The sequence below is a fragment of the Macaca mulatta genome, chromosome 8 (genome assembly GCF_049350105.2).
Source record: "Macaca mulatta isolate MMU2019108-1 chromosome 8, T2T-MMU8v2.0, whole genome shotgun sequence".
Taxonomy (NCBI): Eukaryota; Metazoa; Chordata; class Mammalia; order Primates; family Cercopithecidae; genus Macaca; species Macaca mulatta.
The window spans coordinates 19243530-19262763 of NC_133413.1; the positions used below are offsets into that span (position 1 = coordinate 19243530).

At 41.2% G+C, this 19234-nt stretch overlaps 2 protein-coding genes across 10 annotated transcripts in view; one reads left to right on the forward strand and one right to left on the reverse strand.

Annotated features, from left to right (window-relative positions):
* Window positions 1-9354, forward strand: part of PDGFRL (platelet derived growth factor receptor like) — a 66277-nt gene extending 56923 nt beyond the window's left edge. Inside the window, exons 5-6 of the mRNA XM_001096474.5 lie at window positions 1392-1531; window positions 8862-9354. Of these exons, the coding sequence (XP_001096474.3) occupies window positions 1392-1531; window positions 8862-9050 (329 nt within the window). The 3' untranslated portion in view covers window positions 9051-9354. The remainder of the gene's footprint in view (window positions 1-1391; window positions 1532-8861) is intronic.
* Window positions 9355-10067: 713 nt separating this feature from the next.
* MTUS1 (microtubule associated scaffold protein 1) overlaps window positions 10068-19234 on the reverse strand; it is a 114154-nt gene continuing 104987 nt past the window's right edge. For all 9 annotated transcript variants that reach the window (XM_015144825.3, XM_015144828.3, XM_077943105.1 and 6 more), the window contains 3 exons: window positions 16014-16130; window positions 13194-13291; window positions 10068-12360 (listed from right to left, as the gene is read on the reverse strand). In XM_015144825.3, coding sequence (XP_015000311.2) covers window positions 12147-12360; window positions 13194-13291; window positions 16014-16130 — 429 coding nt within the window. In that variant the 3' untranslated portion in view covers window positions 10068-12146. The remainder of the gene's footprint in view (window positions 12361-13193; window positions 13292-16013; window positions 16131-19234) is intronic.

Sequence of the window (19234 nt, forward strand, 5' to 3'; positions counted from 1 at the left end):
GGCAGGAGAATGGTGTGAACCCGGGAGGCAGAGCTTGCAGTGAGCCAAGATCACGCCACTGCACTCCAGCCTGGGTGACAGACCCTATTTCTTTCTTTCTTTCTTTTTTTTTTTTAATTATTATTATACTTTAAGTTCTAGGTTACATGTGCACAACGTGCAGGTTTGTTACATATGTATACATGTGCCATGTTGGTGTGCTGCACCCATTAACTCGTCATTTACATTTTCATTGTTCACTTCCCACCTATGATTGAGAACATGCAGTGTTTGGTTTTCTGTCCTTGCGATAGTTTGCTGAGGATGATGGTTTCCAGCTTCATCCACGTCCCTACAAAGGACATGAACTCATCCTTTTTTATGGCTGCATAGTATTCCATGGTGTATATGTGCCACATTTTCTTTAACCAGTCTGTCATTGATGGACATTTGGGTTGGTTCCAAGTCTTTGCTATTGTGAATAGTGCCACAATAAACATATGTGTGCATGTGTCTTTATAGTAGCATGATTTATAATCCTTTGGGTATATACCCAGTAATGGGATGGCTGGGTCAAATAGTATTTCAGTTCTAGATCCTTGAGGAATCGCCACACTGTCTTCCACAATGGTTGAACTAGTTTACAGTCCCACCAACAGTGTAAAAGTGTTCCTATTTCTCCACATCCTCTCCAGCACCTGTTGTTTCCTGACTTTTTAATGATCGCCATTCTAAATGGTGTAAGATGGTATCTCATTGTGGTTTTGATTTGCATTTCCCTGATGGCCAGTGGTGATGAGCACTTTTTCATGGGTCTGTTGGCTGTATAAATGTCTTCTTTTGGGAAGTGCAGAGACACCATTTCTAAATAAATAGCTTGTTGAGTGAATTCTCCATAAATGAAGAAATTTGTTTCTGAAACATGATGAGGCAAAGGCACTGCAAACCCAGGTAGCAGTTGTGCCCAAACATCTTTCATATCTGTATATTTAGATTTTCTCCTCCTCTTGTGCGGATAGACAGCCACACACTTATCTGCTCCCTGCCACCCCCGTGGACGCCACCACCCAGTACTTCCTACATGCTTCTTCCCTAAGGACTTGTTCCCCCTCACCTCTTTATTCTCTTCACATGACCCCTGACGGACCTCTGAGCCTCCTCACCTAATCACAGGCTTGGAGGCTGTCCTGGGAGTCCTGGTGCCAATCCCATTCCAGACCACCAAGGTCAACAGGTAAAGGTGGCTTCAAAGGAAGCCCCAAGTGGTGTGCTCACACCGTCTTGGTGCTGGACGGGAAGTTGTGAGAAAGGCAGAAAAGTCCATCTGTCTCCATAGAAAAGAATGCATGTGTAGGTTTGTTTTTGAGGTTACGCTCAGGGTCTCACTCTCCCTGTCTCCTGCTTGCTTCCAGTTCCCAGTGGCCCTCCCTCAACAACCATCTTGGCCTCTTCAAACAAAGTGAAAAGTGGGGACGACGTCAGGGTGCTCTGCACTGTCCTGGGAGAGCCCGACGTGGAGGTGGAATTCACGTGGATCTTCCCAGGGCAGAAGGTAAGTGTCATACTCAGCACCTGCATCTCAGCACTGCATCTCAGCCAGCCATTTTAATTCTCAGCTTTGTCCCCACCCAGTGCTACATGCCATAGCTTAAGAAGTGCAAGAAACATGTGGGACTTTGTTGGGGGCCAAGGCTTGTTTGTTTTCTTTGAAGATGTTTCAGTATATTAAAAAAAATTTTTTTAAGGACAGGAAATAAAAGATTTGAGTTTCATTAGTCAGTTTGCTCAATGTACCCTCTTCATATGCAGGGTTTTTTTTTTTAAACCCTTAACTAAGAAGGGACAGTAATGCTCATCGCAGTGCCATTCACAATACCAAAGACATAGAATCAACCTAAATGCCCTTCAGTGGTAGATTGGATAAAGAAAACGTAGTACATATACACCACAGAATACTATGCAGCCATGAAAAAGAATGAGATCATGTCCTTTGCAGGAACACGAATGGAGCTGGAGGCCATTATCCTTAGCAAACTAACACAGAGGCAGAAAAACAAATACTTCATGTTCTCACTTATAAGTGGGAGCTAAATGATGAGAATACATGGACAAGAAGGGAACAACACACACTGGGGCCTACCTGGGGGTAAAGGGTGGGAGGAGAGAGTGGATCAGGCAAAATAACTAAGGGGTACCAGGCTGAATATTAATACCTGGGTGAAGAAATGATCTTTCATTTCATGACATGAGTTTACCTCTATAACAAACTTGCACATATACCCCTGAACCTAAATAAAAGTTTTTTAAAAAATAAAAGGACACTGGAGGAAAGGGAAATGAAGTATCTCACTCTTTTCTCCTGCCCCCACCTCAATCTTCAGTCCCATCTTCTGGGTCAACTAGAATCTCACCTCCTCCTGGGGTCCTTCAGAGTGTTCTCTTTGTTTTTAATATGTTTTGTCATTTTTTTATTTCAGTAGGTTTTTGAGAACAGTAGGTGTTGGGTTACATGAATAAGTTCTTTAGATGATTTCTGAGATTTTGGTGTATCCATCACCTGAGCAGTGTACACTATACCAAATGTACAGGCTTTTATCTCTCACCCCGCTCCCACCCTTTCCCCCCGAGTCCCCAAAGTTAATTGTGTCATTCTTATGTCTTTGCATCCTCATAGCTTAGCTCACATTTAACAGTGAGGACATACCATATTTGGTTTTCCATTTGTGAGTTACTTCAATTAGAATGATGGTCTCCAGTTCCATCCAGGTTGCTGCAAATGCCATTATTTCATTCCTTTTTATGGCACAGTAGTATTCCATGGTATATATACTACATTTTCTTTATCCACTCATTGATTGATGGGCATTTGAGCTGGTTCCATTTTCTGCGCTTGTGAATTGTACTGCTATAAACATGTGTACAAGTATCTTTTTCATATAATGACTTCTTTTCCTCTGGGTAGGTACCCAGTAATGAGATTGCTGGATCAAATAGTAGTTCTACTTTTAGTTCTTTAAGGATTCTCCACAGTTTTCCATAGTGGTTGTACTAGTTTACATTCCCACCAGCAGTGTAAAAGTGTTCCCTTTTCACCACATCCATGCCAACATCTGCTGTTTTTTGATTTTTAAATTATGGCCATTCTTGCAGGAGTAAGGTGGTATCACATTGTAGTTTTGATTTGCATTTCCTTAATCATTAGTGATGTTGAGCAGTTTTTCATATGTTTGTTGGACTTTGGTATATATTTTGAGAATTGTCTATTTATGTCCTTAGCCCAAGTTTTGATGGGATTGTTATTTTCTTGCTGATTTGTTTGAGTTCCTTGTAGATTCTGGGTGTTAGTCCTTTGTCAGATGTATAGATTGCAAAAAATGTTATCCCACTCTATGGGTTGTCTGTTTATTCTGCTGATTATTTCTTTTGCTGTGCAGAAGCTTTTTAGTTTAATTAAGCCCCATCTGTCTTTGTTTTTGTTGAATTTGCTTTTTGGTTCTTGGTCATGAACTCTTTGCCTAAGCTTATGTCCAGAAAAGTTTTTCCAATGTTATCTTCTAGAATTTTTATGGTTTCAGGTCTTAGATTTAAGTATTTGATCCACCTTGAGTTGATTTTTGTATAAGGTGAAAGATAAGGATTCAGTTTTATTCATCTACATCTGGCTTGCCAATTATCCTAGCACCATTTGTTGAATAGGGTGTCCTTTCCCCATTTTATGTTTTCTTTTGCTTTGTCAAAGATCAATTGTAAGTATTTGGGTTTATTTCTGGGTTCTCTATTCTGTTCCACTGGTCTGTGTGCTATTTTTATACCAGTACCATGCTGTTTGGGTGACTATGGCATTATAGTATAGTTTGAAGTCAGGTAATGTGATGCCTCTAGATTTGTTCTTTTCGCTTAGTCTTGTTTTGGCTATGCGGACTCTTTTTTGGTTCCGTATGAATTTTAGGATTGTTTTTTCTAGTTCTGTGAAGAATGGTGGTGGTATTTTGGTGGGAATTGTATTGAATTTGTAGATTGCTTTTGGCAGTATGGTCATTTTCACAATATTGATTCTACCCATCCATGGCATGTGATGTGTTTCCACTTGTGTCATCCATGATTTCTTTCAGCAGTGTTTTTTAGTTTTCCTTGTAGAGGTCTTTCACCTCCTTGGTTAGGTGTATTCCTGAGTTGTTTTTTGTTTTTTGTTTTTTTGCAGCTATTATAGAAGGGGTTGAGTTATTGATTTGATTCTAAGCTTGGTCGTTGTTGGTGGATAGCAGAGCTACTGATTTGTTTACATTAATTTTGTATCCTGAAACTTTGCTAAATTCATTTATCAGTTATATCAGCTTTTTGGAGGAGTCTTTAGGGTTTTCTAGGTATATGATTATATCATCAGCAAACAGTGACAGTTTGACTTCTCTTTATCAATTTGGATGCCTTTATTTCTTTTTCTTGTCTGATTGCTCTGGCTAGGACTTCCAGTACTATGTTAAATAAAAGTGGGCATCCTTGTCTTGCTGCAGTTCTCAGGGGAAATGCTTTCAAGTTTTCTCCATTCAGTATAGATGGTTTTCATTACCTTAAGGTATGTCCCTTCTATGCCGATTTTGCTGAGGGTTTAATCATAAAGGGATGCTGGATTTTGTCAAGTGCTTTTTCCGTGTCTGTTGAGATGATCATGTGATTTTTTGTTTTTAATTCTCTGTGGTGTATCACATTAACGACTTGTGTATGTTAAACTACTCCAGTATGAAACCCATTTGATCATGGTGGACTATCTTTTTGATATGCTGTTGGATTTGGTTAGCTAGTATTTTGTTATGGATTTTTGCATCTATATTCATCAAACATGTTGGTCTATATTTTTCTCTTTTTTGTTATGTCCTTTCCTGGTTTTGGTATTAGGGTGATACTGGCTTCACAGAATGATTTAGGGAGGATTCCTTCTTTCTCTATCTTGTGAAATAGTGCTGATAGAATTGATACCAGTTCTTTGAATGTCTGATAGAATTCATTTGTGAATCCATCTGTACACATATATATGTACGTGTGTGTATATGTGTGTGTGTGTGTATATAAATATATGATTGTGATATTTTCCTGTTGGACAAGTCCTTTTATCATTACATAATGTTCCTCTTTGTCTTTTTAAACTTCTGTTTCTTTAAAGTTTGTTCTGTCTGATATAAGAACAGCTACTCCTCTATAAGACAGGCCTTCACCTGTAATCCCAGCTGCTCAGGAGGCTGAGGCACAAGAATCGCTTGAACCTGGGAGGTGGAGGTTGCAGTGAGCCAAGATTGCGCCGTTGCACTCCAGCCTGGGCAACAGAGTGAGACTCTGTCTCAAAAAGACAAAACAAACAAAAAGAATAACTACTCCTGCTCACTTTGGTGTCCCTTTTCATGGAATACCTTTTTCCACCCCTTTACGATAGATTTATATGAGTCCTATTTGTTAGGTGAGTGTCTTCAGAACAGCAGATACTTGGCTGGTGACTTCTTACCCATTCTGCCATTCTCTATCTTTTAAGTGGAGCATTTAGGCCATTTACATTCAACATTAGTATTGAGATTTGAGGTACTATTGTATTCATTGTGCTATTTGTTGCCTGAATACGCTTTTTTTTTAAAATTTTTATTTTTATTTTTATTATTGTGCTTTTGTTTTATAGGTCCTGTGAGATTTATGCTTTAAGGAGGTTCTCTTTTGGTGTATTTCAAGGATTTGTTTCAATATTTAGAGCTCCTTTTAGCAGTTCCTGTAGTGCCAGGTTGGTAGTGGTGAATTCTCTCAGCATTTGTTTGTCTGAAAAAGACTATCTCTCCTTGATTTATGAAGCTTAGTTTCACTGGACACAAAATTCTCGGCTGATAAGTCTTTTGTTTAAGGAGGCTGAAGGTAGGGCCTCAATTTCTTCTAGCTCTATGGTTTCTGCTGAGGAATCTGCTGTTAATCTGGTATGTTTTCCTTTATAGGTTACCTGGTGCTTTTGCCTTACAGCTCTTAAGATTCTTTCCTTTGTCTTGACTTTAGATAACCTGATGACTATGTGCCTAGGATGATCTTTTTGTGGTGAATTTCCCAGGTGTTCTTTGAGCTTCTTGTATTCAGATGTCTAGCTCTCTAGCAAGGCTGGGGAAGTTTTCTTTGTTTATTCCCTCAAATATGTCTTCCAAACTTTTAGATTTCTCTTCTTCAGGAACACCAATTATTCTTAGGTTTGGTTGTTTAATATAATCCCAAGCTTCTTGGAGGCTTTGTTCATTCTTTTAAATTCTTTTTTCTTTGTCTTTGATTGGGTTAATTAAAAAATCTGATGTTCGAGTTCTGAAATTCTTTCTTCTGCTTGTTCACTTCTATTGCTGAGATTTTCCAGTGTATTTTGCATTTCTCTAAGTGTGTCCTTCATTTCCAGAAATTTCTGTTTTTGCTATCTATTTCACTGAAGATTTTTCCCTTCATACCCTGTGTCTTTTTTTGATTTAATTAAATTGGAGTTTACCTTTCTCTGATGCCTCCTTGACTAGCTTAGTAACTGACCTTCTGAATTCTTTTTCTGGCAATTCAGGGATTTCTTTTTGGTTTGGATCAATTGCTGGTGAGCTAGTGTGATTTTCTGGGGTGTTAAAGAAACTTGTTTTGAAATATTACCAGAATTGTTTTACTGGTTCCTTCTCATTTGGTAGACTATGGTAGAGGGAAGATCTGGGGCTCAAGGGCTGCTGTCCATGGGGTGCTCTCTTGTTGTAGTGCTCTCCCCATTGCCCTATGTGTGTGGCTTCCTGAGAGCCAAACTGCAGTGATTGTTATTTCTCTTCACCCAGCAGAGTTACTGGGCTCTGGGCTGGTACTGGGTAGTGCCTGCACAGAGTCCTATGATGTCTCAGGTCTCTCAGCCATGGATACCAGCACCTGCTCTGATGGAGGTGGCAGGGAAGTGAAATGGATGAACTCTGTTAGGGTCCTTAGTTGTAGTTTTGTTTATTGCACTAGTTTTGTGTTGGTTGGTCTCCTGCCAGGAGGCAGCACTTTAAAGAGAGCATTAGCTGCAGTAGTATAGGGAGGATCAGGTGGTGGGCAGGACCCTAGAGCTTCCAAGAGATTATGTCCTTTGTCTTCGGCTACCAGGGTGGGTAGAAAAAGACCATTAGGTGGTGGCGGGGTAGGTGTGTCTGAGCTCACTCTCCTTGGGCGGGTCTTGCTATAGCTGCTGTTGGGAATGGGGGTGTGGTTCTCAGGCCAATGGACTTATGTTCCCCAGGGTATTAGGGCTGCTCTGCTGTGTCCTGCAGGTCGCCAGGGAAGTGGGACAAAGCCAGCAGTTACAGGCCTCACCCAGCTCCCATGTAGCCCAAAGGGCTGGTCTCACTCCCTCTGTCTCCGCCAACAGCACAGAGTTTGTTTCTAGGCAGTGGAGGAGCAGGGTTGAGAACTTGCCCCAGGCTACCAGCCTCCCGGCTAAGAAAGCATACAGGGCTTTCAGGTTTCACACCTGCTACCTGCCACAGTTTCTGTGCTATGTCTGCACTACTGCTTCAGTCCCTCACCCGAGTTCTGTCCAGGAAACTTTGTGTTTGGTCAAAATTGTTAGAAAGTTCAGCTAGAAGTTTCCTTCTCCCTGTGGTCTCTTCCCAGTTTCTCTGGTAGCCAGTTTCTCTGGTAGCCAGTTTCTCTGGTAGCCCTCTTCAAGGACCTCTGTGAGACAAAGTGAGAAATGCTGGGGACTGAGACAGCCCACAGGGCTCTTCCTGCCGCTGCTTTCTACCGCTGTGTTTCACTTGGCTCGAGTGTTCTCTATACAAGCTGTGCCTATGGCAAGCTGCTGTAAGCAGACATCCCCCAAGTGAGCATAGAAATAGACCATGCCGAAAAGGTGCTGTGAGGCCAGAGATAATTTTAAAGTAGACTTCTCATAAAAGCAATTGCAGCATATTTAGCCCTTGTGCATGTTTTGCTTGCTAAAATAACAGCTCTGCTACCAGCACGGAATAATCCCTTTGTTGCCAGAAGAGATTTGGCCTCTACAAGACACATTCAGTAGCTGACATCCTTCTGGCCTACAGGCTGTGATTGGTAGAAAATAACTGTCCCTGGGAATAGTGTTTTCCAGCTTCCTGGTACCAGGTACTTATCAAAAGTGTTGGTCATACTTACAGGACATAGATGATTTTCAGTAGAGGTGTTTTTTCTGTTTTTTTTTTTTTTTTCCCCCGCTCCTACATTGCTATTTGGTATTTTATGAGAAAAGGTATTCACCGAGTGATACTATGTTCTTATCACCAGAGTTGGCTGAACATCTCAAAAGTGACCATCTCACTTTCTAGAAATAGGGGTCATGTCATCTAGTACATTATCTTACCCATCCTTGGTACAACTTTTCTCCCACTGGAGTCCTAAGGCACATTGACCTAATCATAGTTCTTCCTCTCCCAAATCTGAGCAATTGGGAGCTCCTAGTCATTTATACAGTGGGTGCGTTTTCAGGCTACTGACTTTCTATTCTGTAGATAAGAACCACTTAGGAAAAGAAAATGGGCAATGTGAAGAACGAGGCCAGTGGAAAATTGTGTCCTTGCTTGTGCTTAATGCCAGTTCCACTTTCTTGGAGTTCTAAAAGCATACATTTTAGATTAAGTAAAAATTTATAGAAGAAAAGGACAGACAGACAGCGCCAAACAGCGTAATGAAATTCAAGGCTCTGTTTGGAAAAAATGCAGCCTAAAATGATTCCAGTGTAGAAGCTTCCACAGCTTATGAGCTATGCATACTAAAGTCTTTTATAAGCATGTGCTTTGCTCTTTGAAAGGAACACTCAACAGTGTTGGGCGAGTGGGAGCTGTTTATAGCAGCTTGTCCCTCGTGCTTCAGTCTGTGTGGGTGTCGTTAAACAGGATGAAAGGCCTGTGACGATCCAAGACACTTGGAGGCTGATCCACAGAGGACTGGGATACACCACGAGACTCTCCCAGAGCGTCATTACAGTGGAAGACTTTGAGACCATTGATGCAGGATATTACATTTGCACTGCTCAGAATCTTCAAGGACAGACCACAGTAGCTACCACTGTTGAGTTTTCCTGACTTGGAAAAGGAAGCGTAATGAACTTATGGAAAGCCCATTTGTGTACACAGTCAGCTTTGGGGTTCTTTTTATTAGTGCTTTGCCAGAGGCTGATGTCAAGCACCAAACCCCAACCCCAGCATCTTGAGTCCGACCCTGACATCCAAACTAAAAGGAAGTCATCCAGTCTATTCACAGAAGTGTTAACTTTTCTAACAGAAAGCATGTATTTTGATTGCTTACCAACATACGTGTTCCTAGTTTTTATACATGTGTAAACAATTTTATATACTCATTTCTATTAAATGAACAAGTTTTTGTAAAGAATACAAAGTGGGATAAGTGTTTGTTAAGTTGGCTTAAAGTATATCCAAAAAGACTTGGTGGTGGCGATACGTGGGTCATTACCAAGTATTCTCTTTTGTATCACCACCACAATGTATTAGAATTTTAAAATGTTCTAGATACAGTTCAACTACTTATCCACAAGCAACAACTCCAGATTCAAATGCTTAGAAATGTCATTTTGTCTTAGTAGCAACTTTAAAGCAAACGTGAGTTAATTTATGAAGGTATTGAAAAAAATCATGTATGCTTCATCTTTTTAAACTGCTGCACTCAAGGGTACTAATTCTAGATTAGTCTATTCAATAAGTACAGCATGTTTTTAGAAGTTTAGCTTTTTTTTAGAAATAGATGCATAGGTTGAGAACATTCAACTTTTAGACTTTTTTTTACCATATTCAAAAATATTTACCAAGTTTGTCCAATTTTCTTACATAGCAGAAATTGTTAAAATCAGCCAAAATTTATTTCTCAAACACAGATAGCTTTGAATTTAGAAAAGAAGAGCTTAGCCCTAACTCTAGCTCTGTGAGCCAAGTTTCAACCCATGACCAATTATGTGGTTGCAGTGGAAATTCCGGGAAACAAACTAAGAGGAGATACCATCTTTACTGTGCTGTCAAAGGGCTATAAATTTGAAGAATGTAAAACTGAAGAATTTGAAGAATGAAGTAGGTCAGAGGATGCAATTCTTGAGTATTCCAGCATTATTTATTTGATCAAAGTAAAATACACTTTCCATCACTACAAACTGAGCACAACTACAGTTGTCTACACATCCATATTTTTGACGTGCCAACATTTTGTATTCTACATGAAACATTTGGTTTAAACAAAATCTTAAAAATTCTCTATTTTGTTTCCTATCTTCTCTCCTGTTCTCTGCCATCCTCGGAAGACGTCTTATATTAACTGCTATGAGATTTATTTCCCAGTCACATAATACGGAGGATGGCAGGGAACAACACAAGATTTACCATGTGTAGGGGATGAATGGCAAACCCAACTTTGGCTAATGTCATTGAGAACTTGCAAGCGTGAGCAGAAATATCCCAGGAAGTGGCAGTGACTCTACATTTCCATTTATCAGAAGCAAACATGGAAGGTTACATACATGATAAACTATTGGAAGTTAAAGACTTATGACACACAGCCACTAATTTAAAAGAACATGCAACGTGAGTATCAACTTGCTATGTAGTGTACAAGTAAATGACCCAAATATCCACCTCTAGCATCCTGGATCTCTTCTTCCTACAGCGGTTATTTGTACAGCCACTGAAGGTTGATTAGTAAATACTGACATCACAATGTTGACACATGCAGGGAGTGGGAGATAAAGCAACAGTTCTTCCTTCCACCTTTTCCAAAGTCTCACGATTAGGGGAGGTAATAAGTTTTGGAAAGAAACTGAAATGCAACTTGGAGGAGAGTTGGACAAGCCACATTTTCCGCTCGTCAGCGGGCCATTCTGCTACTAAAGACAGAGGGACTCCTCAAAGGGTACCTGAAAAATGAGTGTGATCCTCCCAGACTGTTTTCTTCTATCAAATACTGCATCATCGGTAAGCACTGAATCCTACCTTAATTATACTAGCCCAGTGACTTCCTTTTTCTCATTCTTTATTCTAAGATTTCCCAAAATCTGTAGTATCAAATCCAGGCTTTAGTTTATTTGGAAAGTGGTTTCAGCACCTGGAAGATGAGCTGGCTCTGGGGCTCTGGAAAATCATATTCCTTTATCCTTATCCCAGAGAAACGTACGTAGGAGGTAGAAGGTTTGCTTTTGTGGCTCTGGATGGTGGAGAAAGGTAAAAAGGAAAATGAAAATAATGGGAGAGAAGAAGACAGGTTAAATCTGCAAGGATCGATCAAGGTAAAAATAAGGCGGAAAAACCCATTGGTACTGCCCTTTTTCTTTTTACATTTTTTTTTTAATAGAAAAATTAGGATTCTACATTTACACATAGCCTGAGAAAACGAATAATAGGATAGTGTTTGTTAGGCTCACATGGGTAAGTAAAAACTCTACAGAAAAATCTAGTTTCAACTGACATGGCTGAACACTGAAAAACTGCCAAGAAGTTACCCCCAAAAGATACAGAGAATGTATAGATAGGGACAAGTCAAAGCTTTCCCTGTTATACCCTCTCCCTGCCCTGTTACAGGGCTGAGCAGAGTTGGTGGTAGATGATCATAATTCAAGCAACTATTGCTTTTTCTTCTATGGCTTTGGCTGAAATGTATATGCTGATTATTTGATTAGTACATATCCAGATATATTCAGATTTTGACATTTAATACACAGCAGAGGCGGCTGCATCAGACACATGACACTCTGTGACATCCATTTCATTCACACCCCCCCCACCCCCACAGTCAGACTAAAAACTCACAAGAAGGTGTCTGTGGTGAAGGACATTACAAAGGTTATAAATCTTTATCTTAATAGGCCCCTGAGAGTTTTTCCCCCTATGCTTAGGTGAACAAGGCAATGAACAAGATGCTCTCGTTCTTTAAGTGCTTTGTGCAACAACGTCCGTGTCGACGCCGAAATCTTTTTTTGGAGGAAATCTTTTGGATGGAGGTAAAAGCCTTCCTCCAGAGTTCCAGTCTCAGAAGCTGCTGATTCCGGCGGCAGTGACGCTCCAGTTATCCTACGGTGATCACACGTGTGCTGATATACCTCTGTGCCCACGTTCCTCATTGGGGTCAGTCCTGCAGACCTGTATCAAAATGCTTTCAGAGAGTCTGTGGACTTTGGGGAGGCATCATCTGGGTGAAATGCTGGGGCTGGGGAAAGAGCCCGAATTCCTTGGTGACTGGAAAGGGATGGCAGAGGACGTGGGGGATCTCTTGGGGCTACACAGGTCCCCATTGTGCAGCTTCCACAGAAGCTCCTCGTTTTCCATGGAGAGTCGCTTGTTGACTTTCGACTCCTTCTCTAGAGACTCCTGCAGAACAGCCTGCTCCGTGGAAAGTTGCCTTGGAGAAAAAAAAGCCAGAAACCATATACGTCTATGTAAAAAAATAACTTGAAAAACTTTTCTTAGCATTTGAAATTTTGAAGTCCAAAATTATTCCTTTGGGATAAAACAGAATCCTGCACAAGGTCACAGGTATTTGGCTGGCTAAGAAACACAAATACAGGCTGGACTTGGTGGCTCATGCCTGTAATCCCGGCACCTTGGGAGGCCAAGGTGGGTGGATAACTTGAGGCCAGGAGTTCGAGACCAACTTGGGCAACATGGCAAAACTCTGTCTCTATTAAAAATACAAAAATTAGCCAAGCATGGTGACATGTGCCTGTAGTCCCAGCTACTCAGGAGGCTGAGGTGGGAGGATTGTTTGAGCCCAGGAGGTGGAGGCTGCAGGAAGCTAAGTTCCCACCACCGTACTGCAGCCTGAGCAATAGAGTGAGACCTCATCTCAAAAAAATATAATAACTCTACTTTTTGGGCAATTTCATAGTAGGCTGAGTGCCACTTTTGCAAATATTCAACATGTTTTATGACTGTCTTATGCTGGGGGCTGTTTTCTATTTGGTTTTGTATTGCTTTTTGTCTGAAAGCATTCTCAGAGGCAGCCAGAGGCCGTGGCAGCAGGCTTGCTGGCCTGGGTCTCAGTGTATAGTCCAGGCCGCTTTGGTAAAAGCATGAACCATTACCATCACATTTTCCAGAGAGAAATCAATGCCCCTTCAACCATCTGCTTCCATCCTATTTCCAGGAGGTGCAGGGGTAGAGCATGTCCAGAAAGTACACTGGATGTGCAAGGGAGGGGGGAGCTCAGGAGAAACGGCATTGTTTTCTTTTTACCTTGAAATTTCCATGTGCTTGTCCATCCGAGCTTTTAATTCTTCATTCTCCTGCTGGAATCGCTTCAATTTGTCAACCAATGCTGTGTTGTTGTCCACCTTGGCACAAACAAGAATTCCCACATTTATACAGTATTAAAAAAACATCTCATTTCTTAAGGCACCTCATGACATAAGCACACTTGGGAGATTTAATTAAGGAAAATGCAACACCATATTAAAATATTTATACACTAACATACTGAAAAAGATTTTGAAACAGCAAAACAGAGCAGCTGGGTATTTTTAAAACATGTATGCCAGGCCACTTCAATATTGATACAAGTGGGGAACAGATTTGTTCCAGGCCACATTGTTTTGGAATTCTCTAAGAATGGGTGCCTCTTTCTGTTTCAATGTGAAATAAACCTTGCAGCCACACTGCCCACACTTATCAAAGCTTATGTATCTTCTTATGAAGTGAATTTTGCAGAAAGAAAAAAAAAGAGATTCCCACGTCTGATGAAAACTCACAGGCCAACAATTCAACGTCCCTGGCAATGTTTACTATGGACTTGAACTCAGTTTCATGGTAATTCTTCGGCATTTGCCTCTGAGTGGCCACACAAAGCTGTAATTGGACAGAGCTCTTAGAGCATCCCATCAAAGAAGTAACAGGTCAGGTCAGCTGAAGATAGGTCTGTTCTCCTGCTGGCCTGTGCAGGCTGAACTTTCAAGGCAAACAGATTGATCAGCTGAGAGATGAAAGGATAAGATGCCTGAGGACACTGAATCACTTAACATGATGAAGACCTGCCTCCGTCCCCCACTCACTTTCTAAAGGTAAGGTTTGATGAAGAGGCGATATTATAGGTCCATCAGAATTAAGTCTAAGCCCCTTGTCCTTGTAGCAGGACTAACGCACTTTGAGTGTGGTGCTTAGTTCGGAGCCCGGTTGTTCTTAAGACATCCTATTATCCAGAAGCAGCGCACCGCAAGCCGTTCGGGTGAAATGACTTTCCAGAAAATGAGCCTAAACACTGAGTAATGATGCAGGAATCCCAGATAAAACAATGTGGGAAAACCCTGGAATTCGAGACTGGGAGGTATTGTCCTTTATTATCTCATCCTAGGGAAACCAGTCCTGATCACGTCACTGAGCTGATGATGGGCAGTGCTAGTGTCATGGGAAAGTCATCTTAGAAAACTTCCTGTGCTGCTCTCTTCATTTCATCAGAGGCCTGTCATTTACAAATATGAAGGGAACGGTGGGTTTCCCTGTCATTGTGTCAACCCATTCTTCCACACATCCACAATGCAAGGCTGACAGAGATCATCAGGATACCTCTGGGGCATGGCAAGAAACAAATACTAGATCAACACAAATTAAATGTGTCGTTAAGTTTACAGAATAGTCTGTTCTATTGCACATGATTTTTTGAAAGTTTTGAGGCATGAATGGCATATGGAGCGACTATTAACAGGATTATCTGAACCACCTCTGACTACCATTTAGAAGATACCAGACTCGCTGGAACAGGACGACCTCTGGCAGGAACTGGTATGTATACTAGGTTGGGCCCATTAACAACCATGAGTTCCTTTCCTTCCTTTACAAAAATTTCCTGGTAATTCAAAGTGCTTGTATATCCACACAGGGGCTTGGCTGTTACCTCCCTCAACAGAAATCATAGTCTCCAGGAGAAAACCAAACCCCAAACCAACACAAACCAAACAGTAGAGAGGTTCCCCGTGCCCCCTACTGTCCAGGGCTGGTTTGGGTTTGAATGAGGCACTTGAAGCCTGAGTCACTCATCATGTGGGGAGCAGAGGCCAGCAGCACGCGGCAGTTGCACGGTCAACAGCAAGGCACCGCGAGGGCTGGGATCACTTAAGCTGACTTGCCAAGCTCTGCCAGCTTGGTTAGAGTCCTGGCTGGCAGCAGTTGTGTTTCAGGGCCGGACCAAGACTGAAGCTGAACACTGAACATGCCATGCGTGCACACGGTTCTGGGCAGACTCCTCATACACTAACATCATTCTCTGTCCTAGAGACTGCAAACTGAATGTTATTCATAGTTTTGGTAACACTTGCTACTTGTTCAAATGGATTAATCTTCTTATAGTACAATTTTTTTTTTTTTTTTTTTAGACTGAGTCTTGCTATGTCACCCAGGCTGAAATGCAGTGGCGCCACCTCCCCAGTAGCTGGGATTACAGGCACCCACCACCACACCCTGCTAATTTTTATATTTTTAGTAGAGACAGGGTTTCACCATGTTGGCCAGGCTGGTCTTGAACTCCTGACCTCAAGTGACCTGCCCGCCTCAACCTCCCTAAACTGCGGGATTACAGGAATGAGCCACTGTGCCCAGCCCATAATTCTTTGATCACATGCTAATTCACAAGAAGCAAGATGAAGAATTTTGATCGTATTGCTTCACTGGGATTGATTTCTATTAAACATATCCAACTGCTTTGGACCTAAGAAACCTGTCCAGGGTGGGTGGTATATTAAAGTACTGATTTTACATAGATATTTAAACACTTTTCTTAAGCAGGTGAAGATTCAACATACCACTGAACTATAAGCCTGATTTGTTTGTTGTAGTTTTTCCAAGGACTGGGCGCTGTTTTACATGTTCCTTGAAAAAGAAAACATTCTAGGAGGCAGCCATGAATAAATATTGAACAAACTTGGCAAAGAAAATGTAAACTTTATCTTTCGTCTAATTTCTAAATATCTTCAGGAGCAGTTAACTCCATAGTTCTAAAATGCAGGGCACAATTTCATAGATATTACCCGATTTGTAAGATCCTCACTCATTCTGAAGGAAACATACCAGTTTCTCCATTTTCATTAACTTGATGTCCTGTTGGTGCAGTTTCTCATTCTTGATCTCCAACACAGCTTTCAGGCTTTCTAACTCCTGTTCCAGATACATGATCTGAGGATTTTTCTGGAAAGGACACAGCAAGATACTGCTCTTATTCCACACACTCACATAGTTCAAATTCTTAAAGAATCTTTGATTAGATTTAGACATTCGACAAGCAGTAAGAGACAGATGTTCCTCATCTTAGAGGAATTTCAAAGAAAGAGGTGAAAAAGAAGAGCACCTGAAGTCAAAGACTGGTCCTAATACTGAAAACAAACATTTCACTCATTTATCAGTAGGTTAATATGCAAAAACGTGAGTTGCATCAAACATGTTATTGTAGTCAAGAGAAAAACTATTGCTTACATACAAAACAGAATCTTGGTTGGAGATAAGGCTATCTGTAAGACAGTTACTGGCATTTGCCAGGAGAAAAGGGAACAACAGTTCTCCCCTACCAAACAAACTGATCAGGAAAGAAAAAGCAGTGCATTATACCGCTCTCTGGAAAACAACAGAGATAACGACATCCTGAGTCTGTGGATTTTTGTTATGATGGAGCTACGCTGACCAGGCCATACTTCTAGGGCAGACTTAATACTATCATTTTATATTGCGACACCCCAGTACCTACACGGCATGGAGTACATAGCCTACTAAAATTTCTCTCCAAGAATTACCAAAGTTTGCCAGGCATAGTGGCATACGCCTACAGTCCCAGCTACTCAGGAGGCTGAGGCAGGAGGATCAACTGAGCCGGAAGGTCAAGGCTGCAGTGAACTGTGAATGCACCACTGCATTCCAGCCTGGTGGCAGAACAAGACCCTGTCTCAAAAACACAAAACTCTCCAAAATAAACGCTACATCAGGGGAGGCGTCCTTTGAGAGCACACCATTAACGTGGATTCCTCACCACCGCCCACCCACTCCTTGCTTTATTCATGGAAATTCAACTAAACCAGCCAAAATGTATGCTACAGAAGAACAGCTAAGGTCCACTGATCAGATATGTTTAACGAAGGAACGTCTTAGATAAGAGTCAGTGGTGTGGATCATCCAGCTTATCTGCTGGGGCAGTGGTTCCTGCTCTGGACAAATCCTTAGGGAGAATCCAGGAAGGGGCCTTCGGGGATTACTTAATCCAAACCCCTTACTTCACACAGAAAGAGGAAACATGTTGCACGGGTTAAGCAACCTACTCAGGAAAGATGAGGAAAGCTTCCAGAGCTGGAAAGGGTCAGGGCAGGGACTAATACTCAGATCTTCACCTCTAGGTTCTTTAGATAGTTCCCTGAGGCTGGGAGAGGTATGCGTGTGTAGGTGTGGGAGTGGGATGAGGAGAGGCTGGTGAATGCATACAAACATACAGTTAGAGAGAGGAGTAGGTTCTGTGTTCAGTAACACAGCAGGGTGACTATAGTTAATATATTGTGTATTTCAAATAGCTACAAGAGAAGATAGGAAATGTTCCAAACAAAGAAATGATACAGATGACGGATACCCTAAACATCCTGACCTGGGCATTACACAGTCTATGATTGTCTCAGCACATCACATGTACCCCGTAAATACATACAAATACTAAGTATCAATTTTAAAATTTCATACATTTTATACAGTGTTATCCTCGTACATAGGATTTTTTTTTAACCTTGAAAATAGTGAATCCTACCTCATTTTTGTTAGAGGGAAAGGCATAACTTACCGTCAGTTTTAGAATTAGAGCATTTACAAGACTTGTACCCTCTGCATTTTCTCCGCCTCGTCTGCCAGCCCGTCCCTTTCTCCTGGACTACAGTCAGACGCACTCTTTTTCCGCAGCCTCAGCATGCTTACGTGGCAGAAGCAGTTGGCTGGTTCTGTGTTCCTCAGTCTGACTCTGCCTTAGCTTTTCAAAAGCAGCTGCAGTAGAAGAATCCCCTCTGTGTACCGGAGGCTCTTTCAAACCTGTTTCCTGAGCCATCAGTAAGGTTTACACCCTGCATATCCCTGCATATATGTAAGTCTAGATTTCGTCTGAAATCACTGACTCTTCCTAAGAATCTTCTAGAATCTTTGAAGTTTCTTTGACTATAAGCTCATCTAATGTTATCAAATAGCTAGAGGGTCTCCCAATGAGATTATTAGCAGAAGGTCTCACTGAGAGATCCACATATGTACTTTCAGACCTGGCCAGAGATTTAAGTGGAGAAAAGCTTGCTTCAGCAGTCCCAGAGCATAAACATGGAATGAAAATGGTGGTACTAAAGGCAGAAGCAGCCAGGAAAAAAATTTTTTTCAAAAAGACAAAAAAAGGTTGGAGGAAGGCAGGGGAGAAAGGACAAATGTGCCAACAGAAATTTCAGCTTCCAAGAGATTTGTACTTTTCAGAAGTGACATTTATCCATATGATGAAATATTATTCATCCATAAAAAGAAATGAAATACTGAGATAGGCTAAACCACAGATGAACCTTGGAAACTTTATACTAAGTAAAAGATACCAGTCTTAAAGGACCACATGTTGTACAATCAACCTTTTGTATTAATTCCTCAGAATAAGTAAATCCATAGAGATAGAAAGTAGACTGGGGATAGTCTGGTGCTGGGGAATTTGGGGGAAATGGGGAGTGACTGCTAACAGGTCCAGGGTTCCTTTTGGGGTGATAAAAATGTTCTAGAATGAAGTACTGGTGACCAATGGACAACTTTATGAATATACTAAAAGCCACTGAATTTCACATTTTAAAAGAGTGAACTTTTCCTGGCCAACGTGGTGAAACCCCGTTTCTATTAAAAATACAAAAATTAGCTGGGCATGGTGACGCATGCTTGTAATCCCAGCTACTCGGGAGGGTGAGGCAGGAGAATCACTTGAACTAGGGAGTCGGAGGTTGCAGTGAACCAAGATTGTGCCACTGCACTCCAGCTTAGGTGACAGAGTGAGACTCCATCTCAAAAAAAAAAGAAAAAAGAAAAAAAAAGAGTGAACTTTGTAGTTTGTAAATTATATCTCAATACAGTGATTTAAAAAAAAAAAAGTGTTGACATAAAACCCTAATCCTAATTGGCAGTTTCAGTTTCCTTCCTTTTCTGTAGTATTAGCTTAGAACACCAGAAACATCCTGGACTTCATCTGTATGTCAGCTTTTAGGATGGTAAAACAAGACACCAGTAAGCAAAGAAGCTCTTTTACACACCTTAGA